This window comes from Pipistrellus kuhlii, unplaced genomic scaffold (genome assembly GCF_014108245.1).
Source record: "Pipistrellus kuhlii isolate mPipKuh1 unplaced genomic scaffold, mPipKuh1.p scaffold_m20_p_12, whole genome shotgun sequence".
Lineage (NCBI taxonomy): Eukaryota > Metazoa > Chordata > Mammalia > Chiroptera > Vespertilionidae > Pipistrellus > Pipistrellus kuhlii.
The window spans coordinates 16,527,136-16,550,387 of record NW_023425427.1 but is presented as its reverse complement, the minus strand read 5'-3'; the positions used below and the strand labels follow the sequence as shown (position 1 = coordinate 16,550,387).

General features: G+C 49.2%; 1 protein-coding gene across 2 annotated transcripts in view; it reads right to left on the bottom strand.

Annotated features, from left to right (window-relative positions):
* Positions 1-23,252, bottom strand: part of PAX5 (paired box 5) — a 144,946-nt gene that overhangs the window by 115,532 nt on the left and 6,162 nt on the right. Inside the window, exons 1-4 of one of the 2 annotated variants that reach the window (XM_045579997.1) lie at positions 21,287-22,447; positions 15,045-15,210; positions 9,356-9,553; positions 3,314-3,378 (exon numbers count right to left, since the gene is read on the bottom strand). In XM_045579997.1, coding sequence (XP_045435953.1) covers positions 3,314-3,378; positions 9,356-9,553; positions 15,045-15,210; positions 21,287-21,329 — 472 coding nt within the window. In that variant the 5' untranslated portion in view covers positions 21,330-22,447. Of the gene's footprint in view, positions 1-3,313; positions 3,379-9,355; positions 9,554-15,044; positions 15,211-21,286; positions 22,448-23,252 lie in introns of those variants that run through there. The other variant, XM_036433351.2, reaches the window with a different exon arrangement.

The window sequence follows — 23,252 nt, the reverse complement described above, 5'->3', positions numbered from 1 at the left end:
AAAGCCAACAAAATCCCAAACGGCAGACTGCCCCTTCTTTTTACAGTTCCTCGCTGTCTTTTTTCCTCCCATTTACATAGATTTTAATATGAAACCCATAATACTGATATAGTAATATATGTAACATATAGTTATATTGACATATATATCCGTAATAACAATAACTAACATTCTCTGATATAACTAACTCTCAGGCCAGGCATTGAGGCATGATCTCATTTAATTCTGCAAACAACCTTATAAGCTGGCTCATGTTACTATCCCACTGAAAAGGTCAAAGGACAAAAGGCTCTGCCCAAGGTCACAGAGCTAATGAGAGGGAGAGGGGTGACTGGAGCCCAGAAACTAGGAGAACCCCTATAGTAACCTGTGCTTCCCTAATTAGTAATGAAAACCAGTAAGAGGCTTCACACAATGCAGTGCTTTTCATTTGATGCCTGCCGTTATTTATCCCCATTTATTTTTATTTATATTATTTTTTCCATTTACCGGGTTCAGCCCTTGGAGAATAATCAAATGAAGAAACTGAGGCTTCACCAAGGTGAAGTGGTTGGCTCCAAGCCAGCTAGTAAGCAGTAGCATCAGGGCTTGGCCATGGGTCTAACCGTCTGTCTGAAAGTCCACACGTCCCCTGCCCAGAAATGGAGGCAGAGGCCAGTGACGTGTGACTGAAGCCAGATCTCTGAGTTCTGAAGGATAAGACTGGGGGAGGGGAGGCTTTTGTGCGAGGCGGGGCCTCAGAGTCCACGGGAGAGGCCAGCCAGTCGGTCGTCAGGGTTCCCCTCGAGCTGTACAGCTGAATTTCCACTCCTGGGCCCGTGGGGATCCTTTCTTGGTTCATTAAAACCTACAAGCCAATCTCAGATACATTTCCTTGGGCTATAACTAGCTGGAGGCAGGCAGGGCCGCCTTGGACAGGGCCATGCCTAGGAAATGACTAGAGACGGCGGCGGTGGTGGTTGCATGAGAAGCTGCTGGTTGCTTTCCTTGGAGCGGGGCCAGCCCTCGCCTCGACGGACCTAGCGGGAACGGCGCCTTTCTTCTCGCATCTGAGTTTGATTTTAGCTCTTCCTTAGGAGGCGCAGAAGTAGAAATCGTTAACTTCTCTTTTCTTTCAACAGAAGAAGCCACTCAAAATAGATTTATGCAAATCTCACAACCTTTTCTGTATTAAGGTGCCAAGAACAGAGGAAGAAGGAAGATCACAAGTCATCGGAACTTTAAACAACAACGACCACAGACGTACCAAGGCTCGCCATGTTGCTGACAGAGCCGATGTGCTGACAGAGCCGACGAGATTAGCTCTGATATTTTGTGATATATATACACTAAACTCAAAAGGCCCAGGTTCCAACTCTGGCTCCACACTTAACTGGCATTGGGACCTTGGGATAGTTATTGAATCCCTCTAAGCCTCCCTTTCCTCACCCCTCACTAAGCTTGTAAACTATAAGGGGCTGCACACATAGAAGATAATGGTTTTCGTAAGAGTTTCAGACACAAAACAAAGCATTCTGCTACCCACAAGTAGAAGGAACTGAAAGAATACTACCAGTTATTCTCAGTGTGATAGTCATTGCTAAGTGACCAGAAATAATGAAAAAGCTGTCCACGTGAAATCTCAGCCTCACACATCTCCCCGGGAGCCTTCTTCAACCCTCTAGACCCCAGCTCAACAGCGCCCTGAACTGTGTCTTCTTGAGCTTCATCTCTGTGTTCGGCACACTTCCTTTGTTACATTGCCGCAAGGAGCCCTTGCGAATGGGAAGTTTGTCCTGCCTCCGAATTAAAACACGTGTCTCCAACAACAAGGTCTGCATAGCAGGGGCTTGGCAAACACTTTTTGAGTTGATTATGAAAGGAAGAATGAGTTCACAGTAGGGAAGAGTGATGTCTTACCGTTATCCAAAGAGGCAACCGTGGAGGATCAGAGAACTCAGAGAGCACCGGGGTTGTGCCCCCACGTTCACAAAGGGGGAAACTGAGGCTCTGAACGGTGAAGGGACTGACTAGGGGAGTCTCTGCCTGTCCCCCATCGCCACAGGGAGTTCAAGTTTTCCACTGAAGGAATGAAAAGGTGTGGAAATGGTACAGAATCGGAGGCACGATTATGTGGACTCGACGGGGACTGTGGCAACCAGAACTTTCAGAATGGTCGCCTACTTTCTTACAGTAGAATAACCTGTCCCCAGCTAACCAGGGGATCTCCTTTATCCCAGGTGGAGAAATAATATGCCTACATAGACGCATGTCGTTTTTTCTCACAGTCGTTGCAGAGAAGGGAAGGGCAAGGGAAACGTCTGAGCTCTTGAGTGTAGTTGACCCTTGAACAGCACAGGTTTGAAGTGTGCAGGTCCAAGGAAACATGGATTTTTTTTTTCATTAAATACACAAGCAGGCCTCTGCATCCCTTAGTTTCGCATCCGCAGATTCTACCAACTAACCTCAGATCAAAAATACTGTTTTTGATCCACAGCTGGGAGTTTGCAGATGCAGAGAGCCTCCTAGATGCATTGGTCTGCGCCATTTTGTAGAAGGGGCGTGAGCATCATAGATTTTGGTATCTGTGGAGGGTCTTGGAACCAATCCACTGCAGATACGGAGGGACAGTGAAGTGTGGGGGGCAGTCCAAAGTTACACTCAGATGTTTGACATGTGAGGGGGGGGGGTGCCTCCTCTAACCCTCACATTGTTCAAAGGTCAACTGGTAGGAAAGATGGCTCCCCTTCTTAGAAGTCATGGTCCCTCTCCAACTTCACTCATGAGTGTCAGAAACTCCACTGGCAGCCTTTGGCAGCTCAGGGTACATGAGATCGAAGCAAGGGAGAGAGAGAGAGAGAAAGTTTGAGAAAAGTTTTGCCACATCTTCACTCAAGACTGCAAGTGTACAAAGAATGGTAGAAGGGCTGGTTGATAGAGGGAAAAAAAACACATTCAAAACTACTTACTGACTAATGATGCAGAAAATGTTATGAATAAGTACCCCTTTCTTGATTTATTACTTTAATTATCTGACATTCTATAGACCCCCATTAGTGGAATTTTTTTTTTTTGGCTTAGATTTCAATTTTCTGTCTCATGCTGAAAGCTATTTATCATAATAATCAGTAAAATTCAAAACCTTTTAGCAGTATTTATAAAATTCATTTACCGGGTTCAGCCCTTGGAGAATGACAAAGAAAGCGCATTAGTACGTGTGCCGAAGTGTTTTATGCAGAATTATCTGTCCATAAGAATGATTAAAAGTTCTTTAGAATATTTGGAGCCCATTCGGTTTAAAAAAAAAAAATTTTTTTTTTTTTGAAGTTCTTACCAATGCTGTGACTGGAAGCTGGGACCGGCTGGTTGGGCGGCTGCTGTACTTTTGTCCGGATGATCCTGTGGGCAGTGGGGGGAAAAATGAATGGCTATTTACCATCTGAGAAAAGAGATCTCAACCAGCTGTGGACGGACAACCAGAAAACACACATCAAGATGGGGCACAGGTCAAGCTGTGGCAGAGGGGAGGGGAGATTATGAACCCAGGTCAAAAGTTAGGGGCTTGGAAAAGTGACGGACGAGTCCCAACGCGGCCCCTACTCCCCTGGGTGTCTTTGAGTAACTTGCACCCTTCTCTGGGCCTCAAGTGCCTCCTATATAGAACAGGATGATGTGTTCATTTTAGGAGACATCCCTTTCTCAGGAGCAGCTCTGGCTCCATGAAGTCACTGATTGACACTAGGGAGTTTCTTCCCTTCACTGGACCTCCCCTCTCTCCCCTTCTGTGGAATGAAGACTGGCCAAAGGACCTCTCTGTCCCCCAAAAGCCCTCAAGCTCTTGATTCTCCTTGGACAGCCACAGGAGGAGTAACCTCCCAAGCTATCACAAGAGGATGCATGAATTACTTTGAAACTAGAAAGGGTTAAAGTGCTGCCAAGAGAGGCTTAGCTTGGCTTTGCTAAGAAAAGTCTACAGCTGAAACCGATTTGGCTCAATGGATAGAGCATCAGAATGCGGACTGAAAGGTCCCGGGTTCAATTCCGGTCAAGGGCATGTACCTTGGTTGCGGGCACATCCCCAGTAGTGGGTGTGCAAGAGGCAGCTGATCAATGATTCTCTCTCATCAATGTTTCTAACTCTCTATTCCTCTCTCTCTTCCTCTCTGTAAAAAATCAATAAAATATATTTTTTAAAAAGAAAAAAAGAAAAGAAAAGTCTACAAAAACTTCACGGAAAAGCTTCATGGGGCTGGGATCATGGCTGGTCTGGCTTGTCTTTCCAGGGACCTTGCTTTAGTTCTAATAGGAACCTGCTAGTGACCCTGGGCAAATCGGTTTCATTCTCAATTCAGTGACAGTTAGAATAGGGCACTCTTTGCTTACTTGAAGTAACTGAATGAGGTCCTTCAGCAGAACCTTCTCCATGAGACCCTACACCCCGTATGTCAACCTGGGCCAAGCCAAAGTCCCTTTGAGGTCTGCAAGGAAGTTCCTTCTCTGGCACTGGGGACAGGGTGGGCGATAATAAGATGTTCAGCTTCTTTGGGACAGTTCTATTCCAACCTCCAATTTTTCTCTTTTAAAAAAACACTTATTAGAGCTTTCCCTCATCATAAAAGAACTTTGTGCTCATTGTAGACTATCTGGCCAACAGCTTTAACGGAGACATCTAAAACCACTTTGGGAAAAGAACAAAGAGCACCACCTCCACTGAGTGCACCTCCCCTCTCTGGTGCAGTTGACTCTTAAACAGCACAGGTTTGAACTGCGTGTGTCCACTTACACATAACTGTTTTCAATAAATACAGTTGACCCTCAGTAACCCAAGGTTTCACATTCACAGATTCAACCAACTGCAAATCAAAAACAGTACTTCCTTTTTAATTTTTATTGTTGACAGTACTATAGGTTCCCCCCATTTTTCTCCCTTCCCCCAAAACAGTATTTTTAATCTGAGGTTGAGAATCACAGGTGTAGAGTGCCAACCGTGTGCATTGTTCTACGCCGTTTTATATAAGGGACTTGAGCTTTCCGGAGGTTGGTATCCACAGAGGTCCTGGGACCAATCTCCAGTGGATACCGAGGGACTATAGTGAAGGGATTGGGTACCCTGGCCCGGTGGCTCAGCTGGGTGGAGTGTCATCCTGTACACCGAAAGGCTGCGGGTTTAATTCCCAGTCAGGTGCATTCATAAGCAACCTATCAATGTTTCTCTCTCTCTCTCTCTCTCTCTCTCTCTCTCTCTCTCTCTCTCTCTCTCTCTCTTCCCCTCTTCTTCACTCTCTAAAAATCAATAAAAACATATTCTCAGGTGAGGATTAGAAAGAAAGAGAGAGAGAGAGAGAGAGAGAGAGAGAGAGAGAGAGAAGAAAGAGGGAGGGAGGGAGGAAAAGAAAGAAAGAAAGAAAGAAAGAAAGAAAGAAAGAAAGAAAGAAAGAAAGAAAGAAAGAAAGAAAGAAAGAAAGAGGAAGTGGGTAAGCAGTCTCAAAGGCTTGCTTCCCAAGTTAGGATGAAGAGCAGACTTCACAAACTGTCACCCTCAGGTCACATCCATCACTGGACAATTTGTGTTTGGCTTACACAGTATATTTATTTGTATTTGAATTAGTTCTAAGTAAGGAGCTCTTACATAAATAAATGGATTTCTAGCTTCTCTTGGGAAAAAAAAAAAATAGAACACCTGGCAATTCTGACCCCACCTTCTCTCAAGGCAACGGTCAGTGGGTGCTCATGGAGCTGCACTCCAGGTTCCTCACCACTGGGCCCTGATCTGGGGCCACGGGACTGATAGAGAAGGACGCCTCCATTTCTCCCAACGTTTGGGCCAGCTCTGGGCCAGTCACCTCCACCTGACACTCAGGCTGGAGTCTAAGGCTCCATTGTGCAGGCTGTGCAGCAGCCCAGCGTGTATTTGTCCTGAAGAAGCCACAGTGCCATGATGGTGTGTGTCCCAGGAAGTCTCCCACAAGCCACGCAGACCTAGTGCAGCGCTGTTTAACCCCAGGCCAGTCACAGTTTCCCGGGCTGGTCCCCCAGACCACAGAGGGAAAGCACACACTTCTAGGGGTGGACAGTGAAGATGACCCTGTGGCCACCACAACAGCTACAAATCCAGCCACCACTCCCTCCCTGACAGAAGTTTGGGAAACGTGAGGTGTTGCAGGGGCTGGGAGAGGGCGCTGTGCATGCTTTTACACAGTGACATTTGCAAGGCAGTTCTTTAGAAGCTGCCTGCATTGGAGGGCAGTGGGAGCTTTGCTGTCATATAGCAAACTATGGGGGCGGCTCAGGCTTTCCTGGGGGAGGAGGAATGGCATGCAGCAACGTGAGACTGGTCCACCCTTAGTTTGTCTGCATTGCAGAGTCAGTTGTTAAAGGCACTCAGGAGCTCTCACTGAAGAATGTGGTGAGGAGCCAGAGAGCACTCCCAGAGAGAAGCCCCAGGGAGGAGCATGGGAGAAGGCCACGGACCACAGAGGAGCCTGCAGACGGGCTGCAGCACCTGCAGGCTGCCAGGCTCAGAAATGCAGAGGGAATGACTGTCCTACTCCTTGCCTGTCTTCTCAGGGACCCTCAGTCTGTCATTGGCTGAGTCCTACAGGGCTGTGGTAGAAAGAGCCCAACCATCCATCCTCTTACCATCAGGGGACCCAGACCCTACTCCCTACTCCCTTCTCTATCTCAAAATCACACTGCACTTCCCCTCTGGGCCCTGGTTTCTATATCTGTCACAGGATAGAGTTAGCTTTGGGGGCCTGTAGGACACATTAAAGCACCTTAGAGGCACAGCCAACAGGGTCACCAGTATGGCCCCAGCAACCAGCAGTCAGAGCCCCCTCGCCCCCTCCCAACTCCGGCCCAGCACAGCTGAAGGCCCAAAGCACCAGCTGATCCACAATTCCCCTTGACACTCCTCCAAGTGCCCCCTATTAACTTTCCTCCACAGCTGTGATCACGGACGGTTCTCTATTTCATACATTTCTTTCAAATATCTCACTTTTTCACTTTAATAGGCAACCTTCGTTCTTTACTATAGGTGGGGCGGGAGAGCTCATGAAGTTCACGCGCACTGGTTTGGAGCACCAGCTCCCTGTTTCTAAAATACATTCAAGCAAATTCATCACAAAACCGTTTTCATCCTTGTGTTCCAGAGGATAGAAGCTGGAGCCCTAAATAAGTGATGCTTGTCCTGCAAGGCATTTTTTTTTTCACGGAAATTAGTTACCACCGTTTAAAAATAGAGATTTCGTGTGTACAAGTATACCAGTACATACACACACACACACACACACACACACACACACGAAGTCCTAGTTTCCAGCTTCTCGTTGAGAAGGGAAAAAGCCTGGCAAACACTGGGCTCACGGTCTGCTGAGAAGCAACTGCCCTTTCTACAGGGCTTGTCCACAGACCTAACCTTTCCCTGTCATCTTGTGCCTGCCCTGCTTCATTTGTTACATTATCTGTCTGGCCCACTTAGGTTTTAAAGTTTGGGACCCTCCCAAGCAACCTAAACTTATTTTATTTTATTTTTTTAATATATATATTTTATTGATTTTTTTTTTCCAGAGAGGAAGGGAGAGGGATAGAGAGTTAGAGACATCGATTAGAAACATCAATCAGCTGCCCCCCTGTGCACCCCCTACTGGGGATGTGCCCGCAACCAAGGTACATGCCCTTGGTCGGAATCGAACCTGGGATCTTCCAGTCCGCAGGCCGACGCTCTACCCACTGAGCCAAACCGGTCAGGGCTAAAGTTATGTTTTGATCCGCCAATTCCAGGTATAACCTACACTGGGAACTCTATGGGCCCCAAAGCCTGATCATGGGTTTGGTGGCGGCTCCTCTGCAAAGCAAGCTGACTGCTCCTTCACTGCTCTGTGCAGCCTGTGCCCGCTCCACGTTAGGGCTTTGGGACACCTGGGAAAAACATCATGCTGCTTGTGTCATGGAAATCCTGCAACACGCCAAAAGCAGGGGACCCACACAGCACACTGGAGCCCCTCATCATCCAAAAAAAAAACAAAAAAAAAACAGGCGTCATTGCTCTGGAGCCCACCACAATAGTTGTCATTTTGTGTATAATTCGGGCTGTCCGGGGCTTCTACATGCATGCCAGAATCCCAGCCCGGACGAGGAGCCCCTCTGGGACAGAGACTAAGAGACGAATTCCCCTCTCTCTTCTCAGCACCTTGCCCAAGGTAAAGGTTTACTGAGAAAAGAAAAACAGGCTAGTGGTTTATGAAATAGCAGTACTCAAAACATTAGCAGCTATTCACACATCACACTGAGTCACGGTGGAAGGAATGACTGTGGGGACCTGAGGGAATCTGAGAGACACTCTAGTGTGACCGCTCTTTCCGGGGGGCGTGAGGCATTCCTGAGCCCAGACAGGCTCTGCACTGACAAGAGCGCGGTATGACCTTGACGAAATGGGAACTGCTCAAGTTTTCAGTGTGCTGGTTTCTCTTTTCTCTGTGGAGTTTATAGAGCAGTCATTTCTGTTCATCTCGCTACCTCAATCCCTGACTCGGGGGTTTAAGTGGAGTTGAGGCTGCACCATTCACAGTGGAAACCCTGCTTCCAGGAATCTGTGGGTAAAGCTCTGAGAGCTCTGTTGGCTGTATCCTGGATTAGACAGGAGAGGAGAAGGAGCCCTGGTGGCTCCTGGGAAGATCCCGAGCCTGGCACTCGCAGTATTTCTCTGGTTCTTTGTGTTCATGGGTAAGATTTGGGGCTGACGGGGAGAGGGCAACTCCCTAGGTCCACAGCACCTTAGCATCCCGAACATTTCTCTTGGAGATCACAGACCCGCCAAGGCCCCAGGCTCAGTGACAGGAGGGGCTCTCTGTCAAGGTCACTCTTTGTGCTTGTGGCAGACCTGAGACAAGGAGCTAAATCTCCCAACCCCAAGTCAGGGCCCTGCTCCCACACTCAATGGCTCAACCTCTGCTCCAGCTGAAGGCAGGGCTCTTCCTCCTGGGAGGGTCTGAAATGGGCCAGTGCTAAGACCTGGAGCCTGGGCTTGTGAAGCAGTGACACTTGAAGGCCTAATCAGGACAATTCACTGTTAAGTGCTCCACCCACAGAATAGGGGAGAGAGAGTGATGCAAATCACTCTAGAGCCAGGAGACTCTCAAGCAGCCATGGTGTTGGCATGGCCTCCTCTCCCTGGGGCTAGACCTCCTGCCCACTTTGGAGAGAAGAGAAGGGCAACAGAGAGACCCATCTGGCCCCACAAGCCGTCCTCCTGTCCAATGTCCCCTAAGGGGTCTTGGTGAATGGGGAGACCAGATCTTCTGAAAAGGCACCCACAGAGATTCTAGGATCCCCCACTCCACCCAGATCCCCGGCCCCACAGGCAGCAGCCTCTCACCTGTTGATGGAACTGACGCTGGGCACCGTGTCATTATCACACACTCGCTCAGCCAGCAGCCGGTCCCTGATCTCCCAGGCAAACATGGTGGGGTTTTGGCGTTTATACTCGGCAATTTTTTCCACCACTTTGGGCGTGGCAACCTTTGGTTTGGATCCTCCAATTACCCCAGGCTTGATGCTTCCCGTCTCATAATACCTAGGACCAAGGAGAAAGAAGCTTAGCCATGAGAAACCAGCAAAATGGATTTTGACAACAAAATAATAGGCCACTCTGTCCAGGAAATGTACAGATCTGCCGCTGTCTAATCAAGTAGCCACTAGCCATATGTGGCTTCGAATATTTAAAATGTGGCTCATTTGAACTGGTACATACTGTAAGCTTAACACACGCCAGATTTTCAAAACTTAGTACCAAAAGAATTTAAAATATCTCATTAATAATTTTTATATTGGCTATATGTTGAAATAATAATAATTACATGTGTGTGTATATCTATATCTATATCTCTCTATATATACAGATATAGATAGATATAGATATAGATATAGATATAGATATAGATATATAGATATGGATATATGTAGATATGGATATAGATATAGGTATAGATATAGGTATAGATATAGATATAGATATAGATATAGATATAGATATAGATATAGATATAGATATAGATATAGATACAGATATAGATATATGTATGTATATTTGAAATTCACTGTACCTGAGGGTTTTTTTCTTTTTGAATGTGTTATTAGAAAATTTTAAATTTCATACGTGACTCACATTATACTACGCATTTATTTATTCCTTTATATTGATCTACCATTTTACAGTTTACAGAACTCTTTCAAGTCAGTTTTCCCATTTGGTCCCCACACCAGTTCTAAAGCACACAAATGTTTTGAATGAGTGAATGAATACATGAGTGAGTCCCCACCTACAGGTCTAAAACAGAGATCCAGAGAGGTTAAACGGCTTGCTAGTGGTCACAGAAGACCCACTGGCCAAACCGGGATCGTAGCCCAGCCTCCTGAGCCACGATTTCCCCAGACAGTTGGCTTGTGCCTTTAATTTGCCAGCTCTCTCATCTGCCTTCCGTAACACTGTCCCCTAAAGCACAACTTATTTTTCCTTAAGAAACAATCAAACAATAATCCTGGTGTAAACGTAAAGGGAGTATTAGATTCCAGAAGTCACTGAAACTGTAAGTCCAAACCCAAGCAATCAAAACACCAGCCACGAGCCACGGCAGCTCTTCCAAGGACCTCCCTTGAGGTAAACGGCTGTTTCTAAGGGCATTTCCATGCTATCAGCTCGTCCTCGTTAATGCAAATAGGATGTCAGGATTTTACAGTAAAACCGAGACCAGGGAGAAGAGTGCCATGAAAGATCGTTTCAGAGGGGAAAATGACTTGATTCCTTTTCTGAATCTGAGCTTCGCTGGATGTCTCTCTCAGCATTTACGGAGGAATTCTTGACTTCCTCTTGCAAAGGGGAGATTACCTTGCTGTTGAAATTCCTTTTGAAACAGAAAGACATCTTAGAAACGACTGGTAACTTTCAAATCTGACAACAGTTTGTAACTGGTAAAGGAAAGAGGTGATCCGCTGGTGGGATGGGTAGGAAAAGTTACCCAGAATAATGGCTGGTTACTTTTAAAGAGAGGTTGAAATGCTCAGACTGGGTAAGTCTGGTTAGGGCCAGGTCTGTGAATATTCTAGAAACAGATCAGATAATCTGGGAGCAGTGACGTGGAAGTGGAAATTCTATTTTTCTCTGAGAAGAGTGGGTCATGTACAAATTTGGACCGTAAGGCAAAATCCAGCCTGTCCTCCCTCTTTTTGTAATTGCTGAAAAATTATTAGTCACAAACACGTTTTTAGAAACAGTGAAGAAAATACTCTTTTTGCTGGAAGTCTAAAGAGGTACCTAAATCAAGGCACAAGGCAATTTCTGCAGCCTCCAATTATCCTTTCAATTTTACAATAGAAACTCATGTGCTACTATCAACACAATAGCTTCTTATTTAGACACAGTGCTCTAAGGTTTACAGAGCTCTTCCTTGAATGATCTTGATCCTCACACCAATCCTGAGAGGCCAGTAGGGACTTATAGAAAGGAAACCAACGATCAGAAGACTACGTGACTTAATCCCGTTTCCTTCTGGAAGTTAGGGGCAGCCCCACCTTGTAAACCTGACTTTGAATCTGGAGTTCCCCCCCATGAGGGCACACTGCTGCTTTGGTTGTAAAAATGTAAATAAAAGTGATAGTAATAATAATCCCTTGCCATTGCCGAAAGCTTCACTGTTTACCAGGAATTTTATCGCGGTTTTTTTGTTTTGTTTTGTTTTGTTTTGTTTTGTTTTGTTTCCCCTTCATTCACCCAGTCATTCAATAGTTACCCTCATGGGGCAAGGAGAACAGACACACGGACAACCTTGTGCTGGATACTCAACATACATTGGTTAAGTGGAGCTGCAGTATTCAGGCAGCACCTCTGAAAAGGTGGCCGGATGAAGCTCCCCCACCCTCAGCATCTGTCCTGCTTGCATGGCTGGGGTGGCAGAGCTCGGGCTCTCCGCTCGTCCCACCCAAGAAGGCTATGCTCTTGACATGAGAAGTCACTCGGCTACATGCAACAGATGAGCAGCGCCAACAGCACATGACAACCAACAGCAAGGAGCATCTGTGTGGAATCCAAGGGGTGTAGATGCTAGTCGGCGGCTCTGACACTACCGTGCTGTGTGACCCTGACCAACTCACTTAGACTCTCTGGGCCCCAGGCATCCCATTTGTAGACTAAGGGGAGGATGTTGGTCCTGCTCGCCTCGCAGGGCTGTGGTGAAGACAGAAATGCAGCATGGTTAAGAAAAAAACTTTGGCCGAAACGGATTTGGCTCAGTGGATAGAGCGTCGGCCTGCAGAATCAAAGGTCCCAGGTTTGATTCCGGTCAAGGGCATGTACCTTGGTTGCGGGCACATCCCCAGTAGGGGGTGTGCAAGAGGCAGCTGATCAATGTTTTTCTGTCATCGATGTTTCTAACTCTCTATCCTCTCTTTTCCTCTCTGTAAAAAGATCAATAAAATATATTTAAAAAGAAAAGAAAAAAACTTTGCAAAACATAAAGAGCACATGCTGCTGCGGATTAAAATCCTTGGAGCGTTTATTCCTATGGAACACGCCACCCAGTTTCCAGTGGCCTGACCCTCCCAGGAGGGCCCTCGTGAAAGAAGACAACAGCCAGGCTTTTGGGCTGGATTTTAATGGGCCTCGCGTGCCATCAGGCTGTGCCTCTCAAGCCCGCCTGGCGCTGGAGCCCTGCAGACTGAATGCCCACTCTCCTGGCACACCGCCACCTTCCCAAGATGACGAGGGTCTCTGCCAGCCTCGGGGACTCTGCCTGTCTTGCCAGGCAGCCTCGAAAACCACGGCCACCGCACGCCACACGCCACTCGCACTTTACAATCTGTCACCCGGTGTGCCACCCGTCAAATCCTTTAGTGACCAAAAATAAATAAATAATAACTCAGTGGATGGAACAGCCCTCATTCAGAAATTCCCAGTCACACTGTTTTAGGGGCTGAACTTGTTTCTTAAAAAGGCAGTTCTAATTAGAGTGACATTTTGTCCACTGTGGTTCTTAGTTATGAAAATAATGAGCTATGAAATTCCAATTTATTGTTGACAACTTAAACGGCCAGGCACCGGAGCGGCGCGTAACTTCCGAGTTGCCACTCTACCTAGTGACAAGTCTATTCGGGGGTCGCGGAAGGCTGCCAGCTGAGCCTGGGGAGGTCCCTGTCCCCTTCAGTCTCGAGGGGAGATGTGGAGGGCTCCCGGGCACCGGAATAGGAGGACCCGGCAGCAAGAGGCCCCCTCTGAGAAGGGTTCAGATCTTGCCCTGAGAAGATTTCAAATCGCAAGTAAAATGTCGGCTCAACAAAGATGTCTCAGCAAAAAAACAAAGGAAAGGCCTTCTTTCACTCCTCTCCCTCTCTCGCTCTCGCTCTCTCTCTCTCTTTCTCTCTCTCTCCCCTCTGTACAATGAAGAGGCTTCCTGAGAAGATAGCTAAGATCCATTTGGCACTCGGAGTCTGATGCTGAGATCATCTAAAAATATTTTCTGTCCTTCTCCTATTTTTGTCTTCATTTCTCTTTCTGTTTCTCTTTTTTAAATTAATCACTCTCTTTTCGCTTTGTTTTCGGCTGTGTTTTGTTTTTCTCTTTCTCTTTCCTCTACCTCCTCTCTATTTTCTTCTACTCTCACTCTCGTCGTCTATTCAGGAAAACCACCTTCTGATATGAATACCAAGGCCGATGTGCTGCCTTCCTCCTTGAATTCTGTCTGGTGCTTGTTTGCTACCGAGTGCTAAACAGCCTCCATGGCTGAAGTGACCCTAGATGGGCAGGCGAATGAGGAATAAACTCAGGGATCAAGGTCCCTAAAGGGGCTTCCTTTCAGACCTCTGGCCTAAAACTTCCTCTTGGTCTCCAGCAAGCCATCCCCCCAAGGTTAGCAACTGTCCTTCCCCTTTCATTTGAAATAATTTTTTTTAAATTCCAGCAGATGGGAGGGAAAGGGCAAGCAAAAAGTCCCAATGTCACTGACATTCTTCAAAATATATGTTTCCTATCCAGGCATCTGTTCTCAAACCATAGTGCAAGCTACAGGACAAAGGTTGTTCTCTGACCCGGGGAGAGAAATCCTGAGAGAGCACGGAACAGCCATACCCGGAGACTGCTCCTCGTTGTCAGGGCAAACCTCTAACAACTTCACGTGGCTGGCGACAAACCTGTGGCTTTGGTCTGGGGGTATGGCAAAATGCCCATGATCTGGGAATCCTTATTATGCTCTCTTCCCAGCCTGGGTACTGACTGGCTGGCTAGATCTGAGCCAGTCACTCTGCCTCTCTAGGTTTGCTTCCTCATCTCAAAGCTGCTTCCCGGGATGGGGCTGAGTCTTGCTCGCCACAGAAAATCAACACGAAGGCTAAAGGCTGTACCGCCCTCTGGGAGAATCAGTGTTGTTAGTATTTGGCTTGCAGCAAATCACTGGGTCAAGTGGCAACTTTCAAATGTCAAACTTGAGCGTTGGTGTCTGTTTGGGGTTGTTGTTTTTTTCCTCCTCTAATTGAATATATACTTAGGATGCCTGTCACTATGCAAGAAACACAACATAGGGAAGAGAAAAAAAAAAAAAATACTGCAGCCCAACATAAGGTTGATGTTAGTCCAAAACCGAAAAATGACAGACGGCTTTGTGAAAATAGAATATGTTTTTTGAAAACATTAAAATGAAAAACTGAACTCTGGTCATTCTGGTGATTTTAACTTGTGGATTTTCCACCCAGCCCTGCCCAGGTCCTGAGCTTACCTAAAATGCGCAGGGGAAGTTTTCAAGAACCTCTTACTCCTGGGGTTGTCTGGAATCATTTACCAGGCGTTCAGAAAACATGCCATCCCTCCTGACGGAGTCCCCATCCCCCATGTCACTGGGGTTTTCCAGCACCACTCTGAACTGAGTGGCCTCAAAAGGGCTTTGCAAACTCTTAAGGGCTGTGCGTGTGGGTGACGCGCCACAATGATTCTCACTGCGGCACTGGCACACTGGACAGCGGCTGGGTCATGTTTTGGGTCATTATTTTAAAGATCAAGGGAAACCTGGAGCTCCTGCCTTTACCTGCCAAGGATTTTGCTGACACAACCATGGCTGACCCGAAGCTGCCTGGAGATGTCGCAGGGCCTGACCCCTTGATGAGCAAGTTCCACTATCCTTTGGCGGACTACATCCGGGAGGGGCCGTCCATTCACAAAAACTCCCCCAAGCTGATTCACTCCTCCATGTCCTGGAACAGATTAGAAACAGAAAGCGAGGGAGAGGGTGGTTAGAACCAGTCACATAGACGGAGAAGTCCTGCCGGAAACATCCAGAGCCCCTCAGATCAGAAATGGCTGCAGGCTGGACATCTTGAGCCTGGAGTCTGATCATGCAGACTACATTAATACCTCAGACTGCATTGTAAAATTAGCCTCAGCCTTTGTCAATCTTCGGCCAGTCAATTGGGCTAATGAAGGCAAGCATCGGCATACTATGCTTCCTTTAGTTATTAGGATTTTCTGTGCAATTCTTTTTTTTTAACAATGGAAAATATGAAAGACCTCAGTCTATACTAGGGGCACAACTTACTATGTACACGATACTGAGGTCTAAGAAAAAGCCCCAGGGAGAAAATACATTTTAAAAATACATCAAATTTAAAGACATTGTTAAAAATAAAACTCTTCCTTTTAACAAGTACTGTATCTTCAAAAGTGAAAGGGACTATCCCAATAAATCTGGATCTCAGGGGTGGGAATTTTTTTTGTTTTAATCAACAATCTGATTAAGGGCTACGTACTTTTTAAATTTTTTAATAGTATCTGCATGGTGTTGAGACAAAACCCAACCACTGCCTTGATAAAAATACTTCCTTTAATTATATACCCAATAAAACTGAGGTGGGGGGAAATAAACAAACCAACAAAGATGAAGCTGATGTGCAGATTTGACCACTGTACCTTCTCCGAGCACACAAAAGAAATGGATCGGAGGATCACATTCATTTCACCCTATTGCTCTACGATTTGCTAAGAAGAAGTTTCCCTAAAATTTGTGGGGTGTTTTGCAGTTGACAAGCAGCTATGGGCTAGTTCAGGGGACATAAAGAAGGCTCTGGATCCAGGTTTTACAAAGGCTCTGGGACAAATTTCAAGTAGAGTCTGGGAAAGTATCTTCCCCCACCCATAAGCTTCCTTACATCCGGGTCCGTCTGGAGGGAAACAAGGATACAAGTAACTGAAGCGCCATCCCAATAAACACAGAGGTTAGCAACATTATTGACCTTGTAGTTATTAACCAGCCACTGACATTTCTGAAGCCAAAAGCCAAAAGCGAAGTTCAAGCATTTACCAATGCTTCTGGCAGCTCAGAGGCCTGGAAGGGGAATAAACTAAACTGGGACTTGCCTGGGACTAGGCTATACCAGGGAAGCCAGGGCATTTTGGAGGTCACACACACATACACACACACACACACACACACACACACACACACACACTCACACACACCAACTCTGAAACACAAAATAGCCACCTCATTGCAGCTCTCAACCCCCTCCCTAGCATTCAACTACTATTCAGATTCATGAACAACATCTGAAATGGACGAGGGAAGGGAATTCATAACATAACCTTTTTTTTTTTTTTAATGCCAAACCAATTCACTGAAGTTTCTCGGGAAGAGTCTGAATTGGATATTTCCCCAAATTTCCAACCTCAGGCTGATTTCAAGGAAAAAATACAATTTTATAGATAACAACAGTACTAAATTCTAGTTTTAAGCTGAATTTCTCTCTGATTTTCAAAATGAATTTTAGTTGGTATTGACTGTTCTAAAACACCCCAGACACAAGAAAAGGAAAAGCTATCTCATACAGGATATTTGCTGTTAGGAATATGATTGCTTCGTTCATCTAAAATCGGAAGACTGTAGCCACCCCTGGTCAAGGGTCTTAAGAAAGCTTTGTTCTGGGGTTGGGAGCATCTAATAAAAAAAAGTTGTATGGATCTCTCAAGAACAGGCTGGATTTAAGAAGAAAGTAAATTCAAAATTGGTACAAGCTCATCAGAAAGGACAAAAAAGGAAGCTAAAAGCCCTCAGCACACTTTTAAGATAACCTGTCAGTCTAGGCATTGTGGTCCATCTGCAATAGCCTGTTCCCTATACCGCTGGTAAATTAAACTTTCTGCCCAAAACACAATGCCAACCTTCAGGGCAGTTCAAGAGCAGCTCTGTAAGACATTTGTGAGCTTTGGGGGCCGCTTGTATCATGGAAACTCTAAGTGACAGCAAGCCCTATGCTCCTGACCGCAAAGACTAGGCTACCGATACTTGTCCAGAGTCTGCTCCACATGTCCGCAGCTGACACCAGACCCGAGTAATCTGGGATCCCTGGAAAAAAACCCAAACTCACTTAGCTCTCTCTGCCTCTGTCATAGTCCTATCCAATAAAGCAGGGGTGGGGAATGTCTGGGGCCCCTGGCCGTATAAGGCCAGAAAAATCATTTGGTCTGGCCCTGCTAAGACATTAGAGGGTGAATTAATTAAATGTTTGTCCAAGTAACAAGCTAATTTTTAAGTTTATAATTTTGTATGGCCTGCAAATGATGTTATAGATATCCAAATGGCTCTTGGCAGAATAAAAGGTTTCCCACCCCTGCTATGTAGAGCATTTCAAGGGTGGTAGGAGGTGATTTACAACTGTGATCTGAGAAGGCAATGTCTCCCGCTTACCCTGAGATTAGAAAGAAATAAAACTAGATGCCTGAGAGAGAGGAGGCAGGATGGGAAAAGAAAAGAGGAAAAGTGAGCTATTAAGGGAAAAGGTGCAAAGAGTGGGAACCAAACAGCAAGAAACGAGAGACTGGAAATGAAGCCTCAAGTTAGGAAGGCAGAGGAGGAGAAAATGGAATGGATTAGCCAAAACAGGTGAAGAAAAGAAAGGTGAGTATGGCGCACAGAGGGAAGCAAGGAGACCAGAAGGAAAAAGGGAGGACAGATTCCCCAGTGAAGGGGAATGGAGGGCTGGGTACTTCTGTGAAAGGGGGGGGGGGGGGGGGGGGCGGCCCTTTATTTTCTGGAACCCTAGGTTCAGCCCTGCATCTGACAGAACACAAGTCCAGCCTCTACTTCCTACGGACTCCAGCTGGGGGGAGAGTTCATCCCATAGAGGGTGCTGGAGGCAGACACGAACTCAGCTACTCTTTTTGGGGCCAAGTAGAATTTACAGAGGGACTGACACAAAGATAGATGGAAACAACTCAAGGCAAAGACCAGGAAACAGACACAGATACAAGGGAAACAGCCCTGCCCCCACAGGACTGACAGAAAAGAGTTCAAAGGAAGGGGCTCCGGGAGAGAAAAATGGTTGAATTGCAGATGCCCCTGGGGCCTTTGTGACTCTGGTCTGGAAGGGCCGGCCCCCACAGATGCTCCTCAGGCGCAGATAAGAACGTGCTTCCCACCAGGGCCCTGTCCACACCCTAGACTGGGCATGGGGTCTTCAAGAGAGGGCCTCTGCTGTCTCAGTCCCAGCTTTCACGCCAGGACTTAGAGAGCTAATGAAATTTCATACCTGAGGGAATGAATGAAGGGACACACAAACATGCCAAGAGGAACACAGGGAAGAGCAGGGATGACATTTCATGAATGGACTCTTAAATGACAGACAGATGCTGACACACATTGACAGTCAAGCCATAGATACAGAAATTTTCAAACCAGACACAGCACCTTGCACATGTGTGTACCCACCCAGACATTCCACTCTCCTCTTTCTGGAACCTAAGCCCCTCACCCTCCTCTTCGGTTAATCCTTGAAGACCCAAAAAACCAGCCCCAGGTTTGCCCTTGTGAACTTCCTATCAGTCCTTTTGTCTCTCTGGCCTCAGTATCATACTCTATAAAATGGGTGTACCTAAGGGTTTAGACAAATCTCAAGTAGGAGACTGGTTATAAAAGTGCTTTATAGCTGGTAAGCCTACCTGGGGGAGGGAAACATCTGGGGAGGGTTGCGCTGATGAGAGTGATGAGTCTGGAATAAGGGGTGGGGGCAGGGGAACTCTCAAGCCCATTTCCAGGCAGTGCCTGCCCCTGCCCCACACACCATCTAATCGCTCCCACACAAAGCTGTCCTGTTCTGATGGAGCAGGGAGACAGGGTAGGAGTGTGAAACTGACCAGGGCCAAGAAGGGAGGTGAGGAGATCAGACTTGGTCTGAGCCCCTACTAACTCAGGGACCTCTCAGGGGTCTACTGCATACCCCACTCCCCACCTCCAATCACCCACAAACTGAGGCCCTGGAGGATATGTATACATTGTGCAAGCAAAGAGCTTTGGACATCTGAATCCAGCAGGCCCTGAAAGCTAGGCTGTCTGGGGCCCAGCCCCCACCATGCTGCCAGGGAGTTGAAGATGGGAGGAGGGAGCACTCACTCTCCAGGGGGCAAATGAAGGCCAGGACCAGGAGGGACAGATACACAGCATTAGCGGTTGGCTAACATCTGGAAGTAGCTGCCTTCTCCACCCTCAAGATCACCGAATCTGACGCTATCTCTCCCAGGGTTTGTGCAAGATCTCTGGGGCACCGCTCTGGGCAGAAGGAGGCTGTGAGGGTCTGTTGATCCCCCCCCACACTCCTCCCGCCCCCAAGGAGAGAAGTGCAGAGGTCAGCCCTCCCCATTTTGTCTTGGCTGAGCTAAGAGCTTGCCTACCAGAGAGCATTGACCCCCCTAACTCGTTTGTTTTCTGGCTCCCTCTGTGAGATCAGAGCCTCTCCCGAGCCCAGCTCAAGTGTGCTCAGGAGAGGGCTGTGGGGGGCGCTGGGGTCACCACGGACTGTAAACTGTTTTGGCACAGGCCCCAGAGGAAGAGGAATCGTTTGGGCTGGGACCGGAGCAAATGGCTTCGCTGCGCAAACCTCCTCCCCACGCAAGGCTCCGGTGGATTACCTCCGACTGGGGAACCGGACACAAAGAGAAACACCTGCGGGCAGTCAGCCCCTATGGCCTCCATCAGCCTTTCTTTGCCTAAGGGGCCACTCGGCCCGCCCTCCGGGAGAAAAGGACTAATTCGCCCAGGGAAGCTCGCCTTCTCTCCAGCCGGGTCTCTGCTTGCCTTTTGTTAAACAGGGGACCCACGGCTGGTTAAGCAGGATTTGGGGCTGTCTGGAGGAGAAGCTGGCTTGCTGGAGGGCTCCCAGCCGGGGAGCAACCCTATGACCTGCGGGCCCGTGGGGACTCAAGCTGGGCACCGGCTGGATGCCGCCCAAGCCCGGCGCCTGGTTCCGGCCCAGCTCTGCAGCGCGCAGAAGAAGGAGGGAAACGCGATTCGTTCCACTTGGTATTTCCTTGAAATCTCCGAATCTAATCCGGCGCTAACTCGCCGTGAGAGAAGCGCATCCCACAGGGAGGCTATGCTAAAGGGACTGGCAGATCCCGGCGGGTCTGGCAACGGGCCACCTGCCTCTCCCGCGCCCCAAAATGACCCTTCCCGTCTCCTACACGCTCTGCTCGGCGTCTTTGGAAAGCGGAGGAGCGCCTGGATGGTGACTAATTGGCTGCTTCTTCATTTTTATTATTTTTTTTTTAGGGGAGAAGTCATCGTAAGGCAAGCGTCCTGCAGAGGAGAACTGGATGGTGTCTTTAAAGGTCTATGGATGGGCTGGCAGCTTCTGAGCAGAAGCTCAGCTCAGGGACCTCTACTTGATTGATGATTTTTTTTTTTTTTTCAAATCCCACTCAACTCCAGAACGCCTTTGGAGCTCTGGAACGGAGGTCCCGCTTGTCTCTCAACCTCTTCCTTCACACCTAGAAGCACACAGGCACTGGTTGGGGTCCCCCTTTTCCCTCCAAGCCCTGTTTGGAAAAAAAAAAAAAAAAAAAAAAAAAAAGGCGCTATCCGGGTTTGGGTGTGTGGGGCGCTGTCTGAGAGTCAGCCTGACCGACCTTTCGCTACAACTTGGTACCCTCCAGCTGGTCCAGCCGGAGGCCTCTCCAGGTGCCGGCCAGGATTCTCGCCCCAGCACTCTGAGAATTCGCTGCCAGGGTCCCCGGAAGGCTGCAGAAAAAGCTGCTGCTCGCTGCTGCCTACGTTAGGCGTTGGTGGAGACGGGACTCCCGGTGCCAGGTGCTCCGGGCCCAGGCGGCCAGGCACTTTGTTCCACGTCCCTTGCCTGGAAAGCCCTGCACTTTGCAAACTTGTCTGCGCGGCTAACACAAGTCCTGGGTCCTACCGGCCTTAGCACCTGCCCCCATCGTCCGGCACCCCAACCCCGCCCCGGGCCGGAGAGTGAGAGGAGAGAAGCGAGCTCGCCGCCTACTTACTATGCATGGATGCAAACGGGTCGTGCTTACAGTGTATTTCCATCGGGGCGCTCCAGACTGCAGGCCGGCCCACGCCGCCGCCTCCCCGGCGCCAAGGGGCTGCCCAAAGCGGCTACGAAGCCGCGCCGCCGCCGCCGGGCCAGGCACTGTGGAGCGGGAGCTCAGAAAACACTGCTGTGGGCCGCCCGGCCGGCCGGAGATCGGAGACGGCCGAGAGCTGCTCCTAGAGGCGGGAAAGCGCGCTCGTGCACTCCGGCTGGAAGTGGGGCGCCCAACTCCTGGTGGCTTCCTTCCCCGGGCTGGCTCAGGCGGCGGCTCCGGACCCGAATCGGGGTAGCTGCAGCCGAGGCGCCCGGAGCCTCGGGGGCATGGCGTAGGGACCCCCGTCTCCGGGGCGGCCGGCCGGCGCCCCTGGCCTCCGGTCGGAGCGGCGCTGAGGAGGCCTGCGGGGCGCACGGCACTTGGTTTTACTCAAGGAGCAGCGAAGCCTGGGGGCTGCCAGGCTGGTTCCGCGGCCTCGCCGCCTCCCGAGCCTCCCCTCGGCCCCTCGGTATTCGGTGTATTCTTGTCTCTCTGCTTCTCTAGGTCTCGGGGGCTCCTACTTGCAGCCTCAGCCTCTCTCCGCCCACCTCTCCGACGTCTCCTACGAAGTTGCAAAGAACTTCCTCACCGGCGGTGCAAGGGGCCCAGCGGGGTTCGCAGACGTTTCCGCTGCTGACGTTGGGGACGAGACTCCGGAGTCCCGGCGAGCTTGCAGCCCGCATTACCCTGGGACCCGCTGCCTTCAAAGTTCCCGCGGCTCCCGCTTTCCCCCCATCGCAGGGACCAGGAGAAGGGACCACGGCGACAATCTCCGCCTCGCCTGACGCCCTCCTCTTGCAGCCCCGCCGCCCTCTCTCGGAGGGTCTCGTTCTACTGTCTTTCGGTTGCCTCTTCCGGGACGGCCGCCGCGCCTGCCCCAGGCGTGGAGCAAGGGACCGAGGAGCGGTCCCCTCCGCCGCCACGGCCTCCGGGACTCCTGGTGCTGAGGTGGAGCCGCTGTCGGCTTTGCCCGCGCTGCTGCCGCCGCCACCGCCGCCGCGGGCGCTAGCCCTCGCCTGCTCGGCGCGCACAGTGCGCCACTGCGCCGCCCCGGAGCCGCTTTCAGGACCCGCTGCGTGTGGACAGCGCCGCCCGGGGCTCAGCCTCCCTCCGGGCGGGGGCGGGGCGGGCCCTCACATGCCAATCACGCGTCACCGAGCCAATCAGAGCGGGGGCAGCCGGCCCTGGCCCGAGACGCCGCTCCATTGGCTGAGCACCCGGGAGGCTCCGCCTAGCTAGCGGGTGCTTGGGCAATGGGAGAGAATGGGAGGCGGGGCCGAGGCAGCGGCGCCACGTTCATTGACAAACGCGCGCGGCGCGAAGGCCTAGTGAAGCCGGGATGGAGGGAGGGAGAAGGAGGCACCTAGTGCCTGGAGAGTCCCCGTGGCACATCCTCAGGGAGCCTGCCCTCCACGGTGCGGCATTGGGACCCTGAAGTACCCTGAAGGCCTGGGGGCAGCCAAGGCAGGGGAAATAGTCTCCAGAAAACACACACACACACACACACACACACACACACACACACACAAAACGGATGTTGGAGAAAGACGAGTACAATAGAGAACCGGCTTTCAATCTAAGCACCAACAGACATTCATGGGCACATCTGCCCCGTTCTCAGTTTTTTCACCTGTAAAATGGGCAGAACTGGCTTACGTGGTCTTTAATGAAACTCCTGCTGGTGGAAATATTTCATAATTGTATCAAGTAGTGCCTACTAAGCCGCTACCTCCTCGTCCACCCCTCTCCTTTTTACCCCAGGCGCTCCCAAATCTGAGATAACCAAAAGGCAGAGAATGGAGTTGGGGGAAAAATTGTCACATTCCTTTAAAGTTGATAATCAGGGTGCTCCTGTAGAAGAGGCTATCTGAGGCTTTGGATTGGG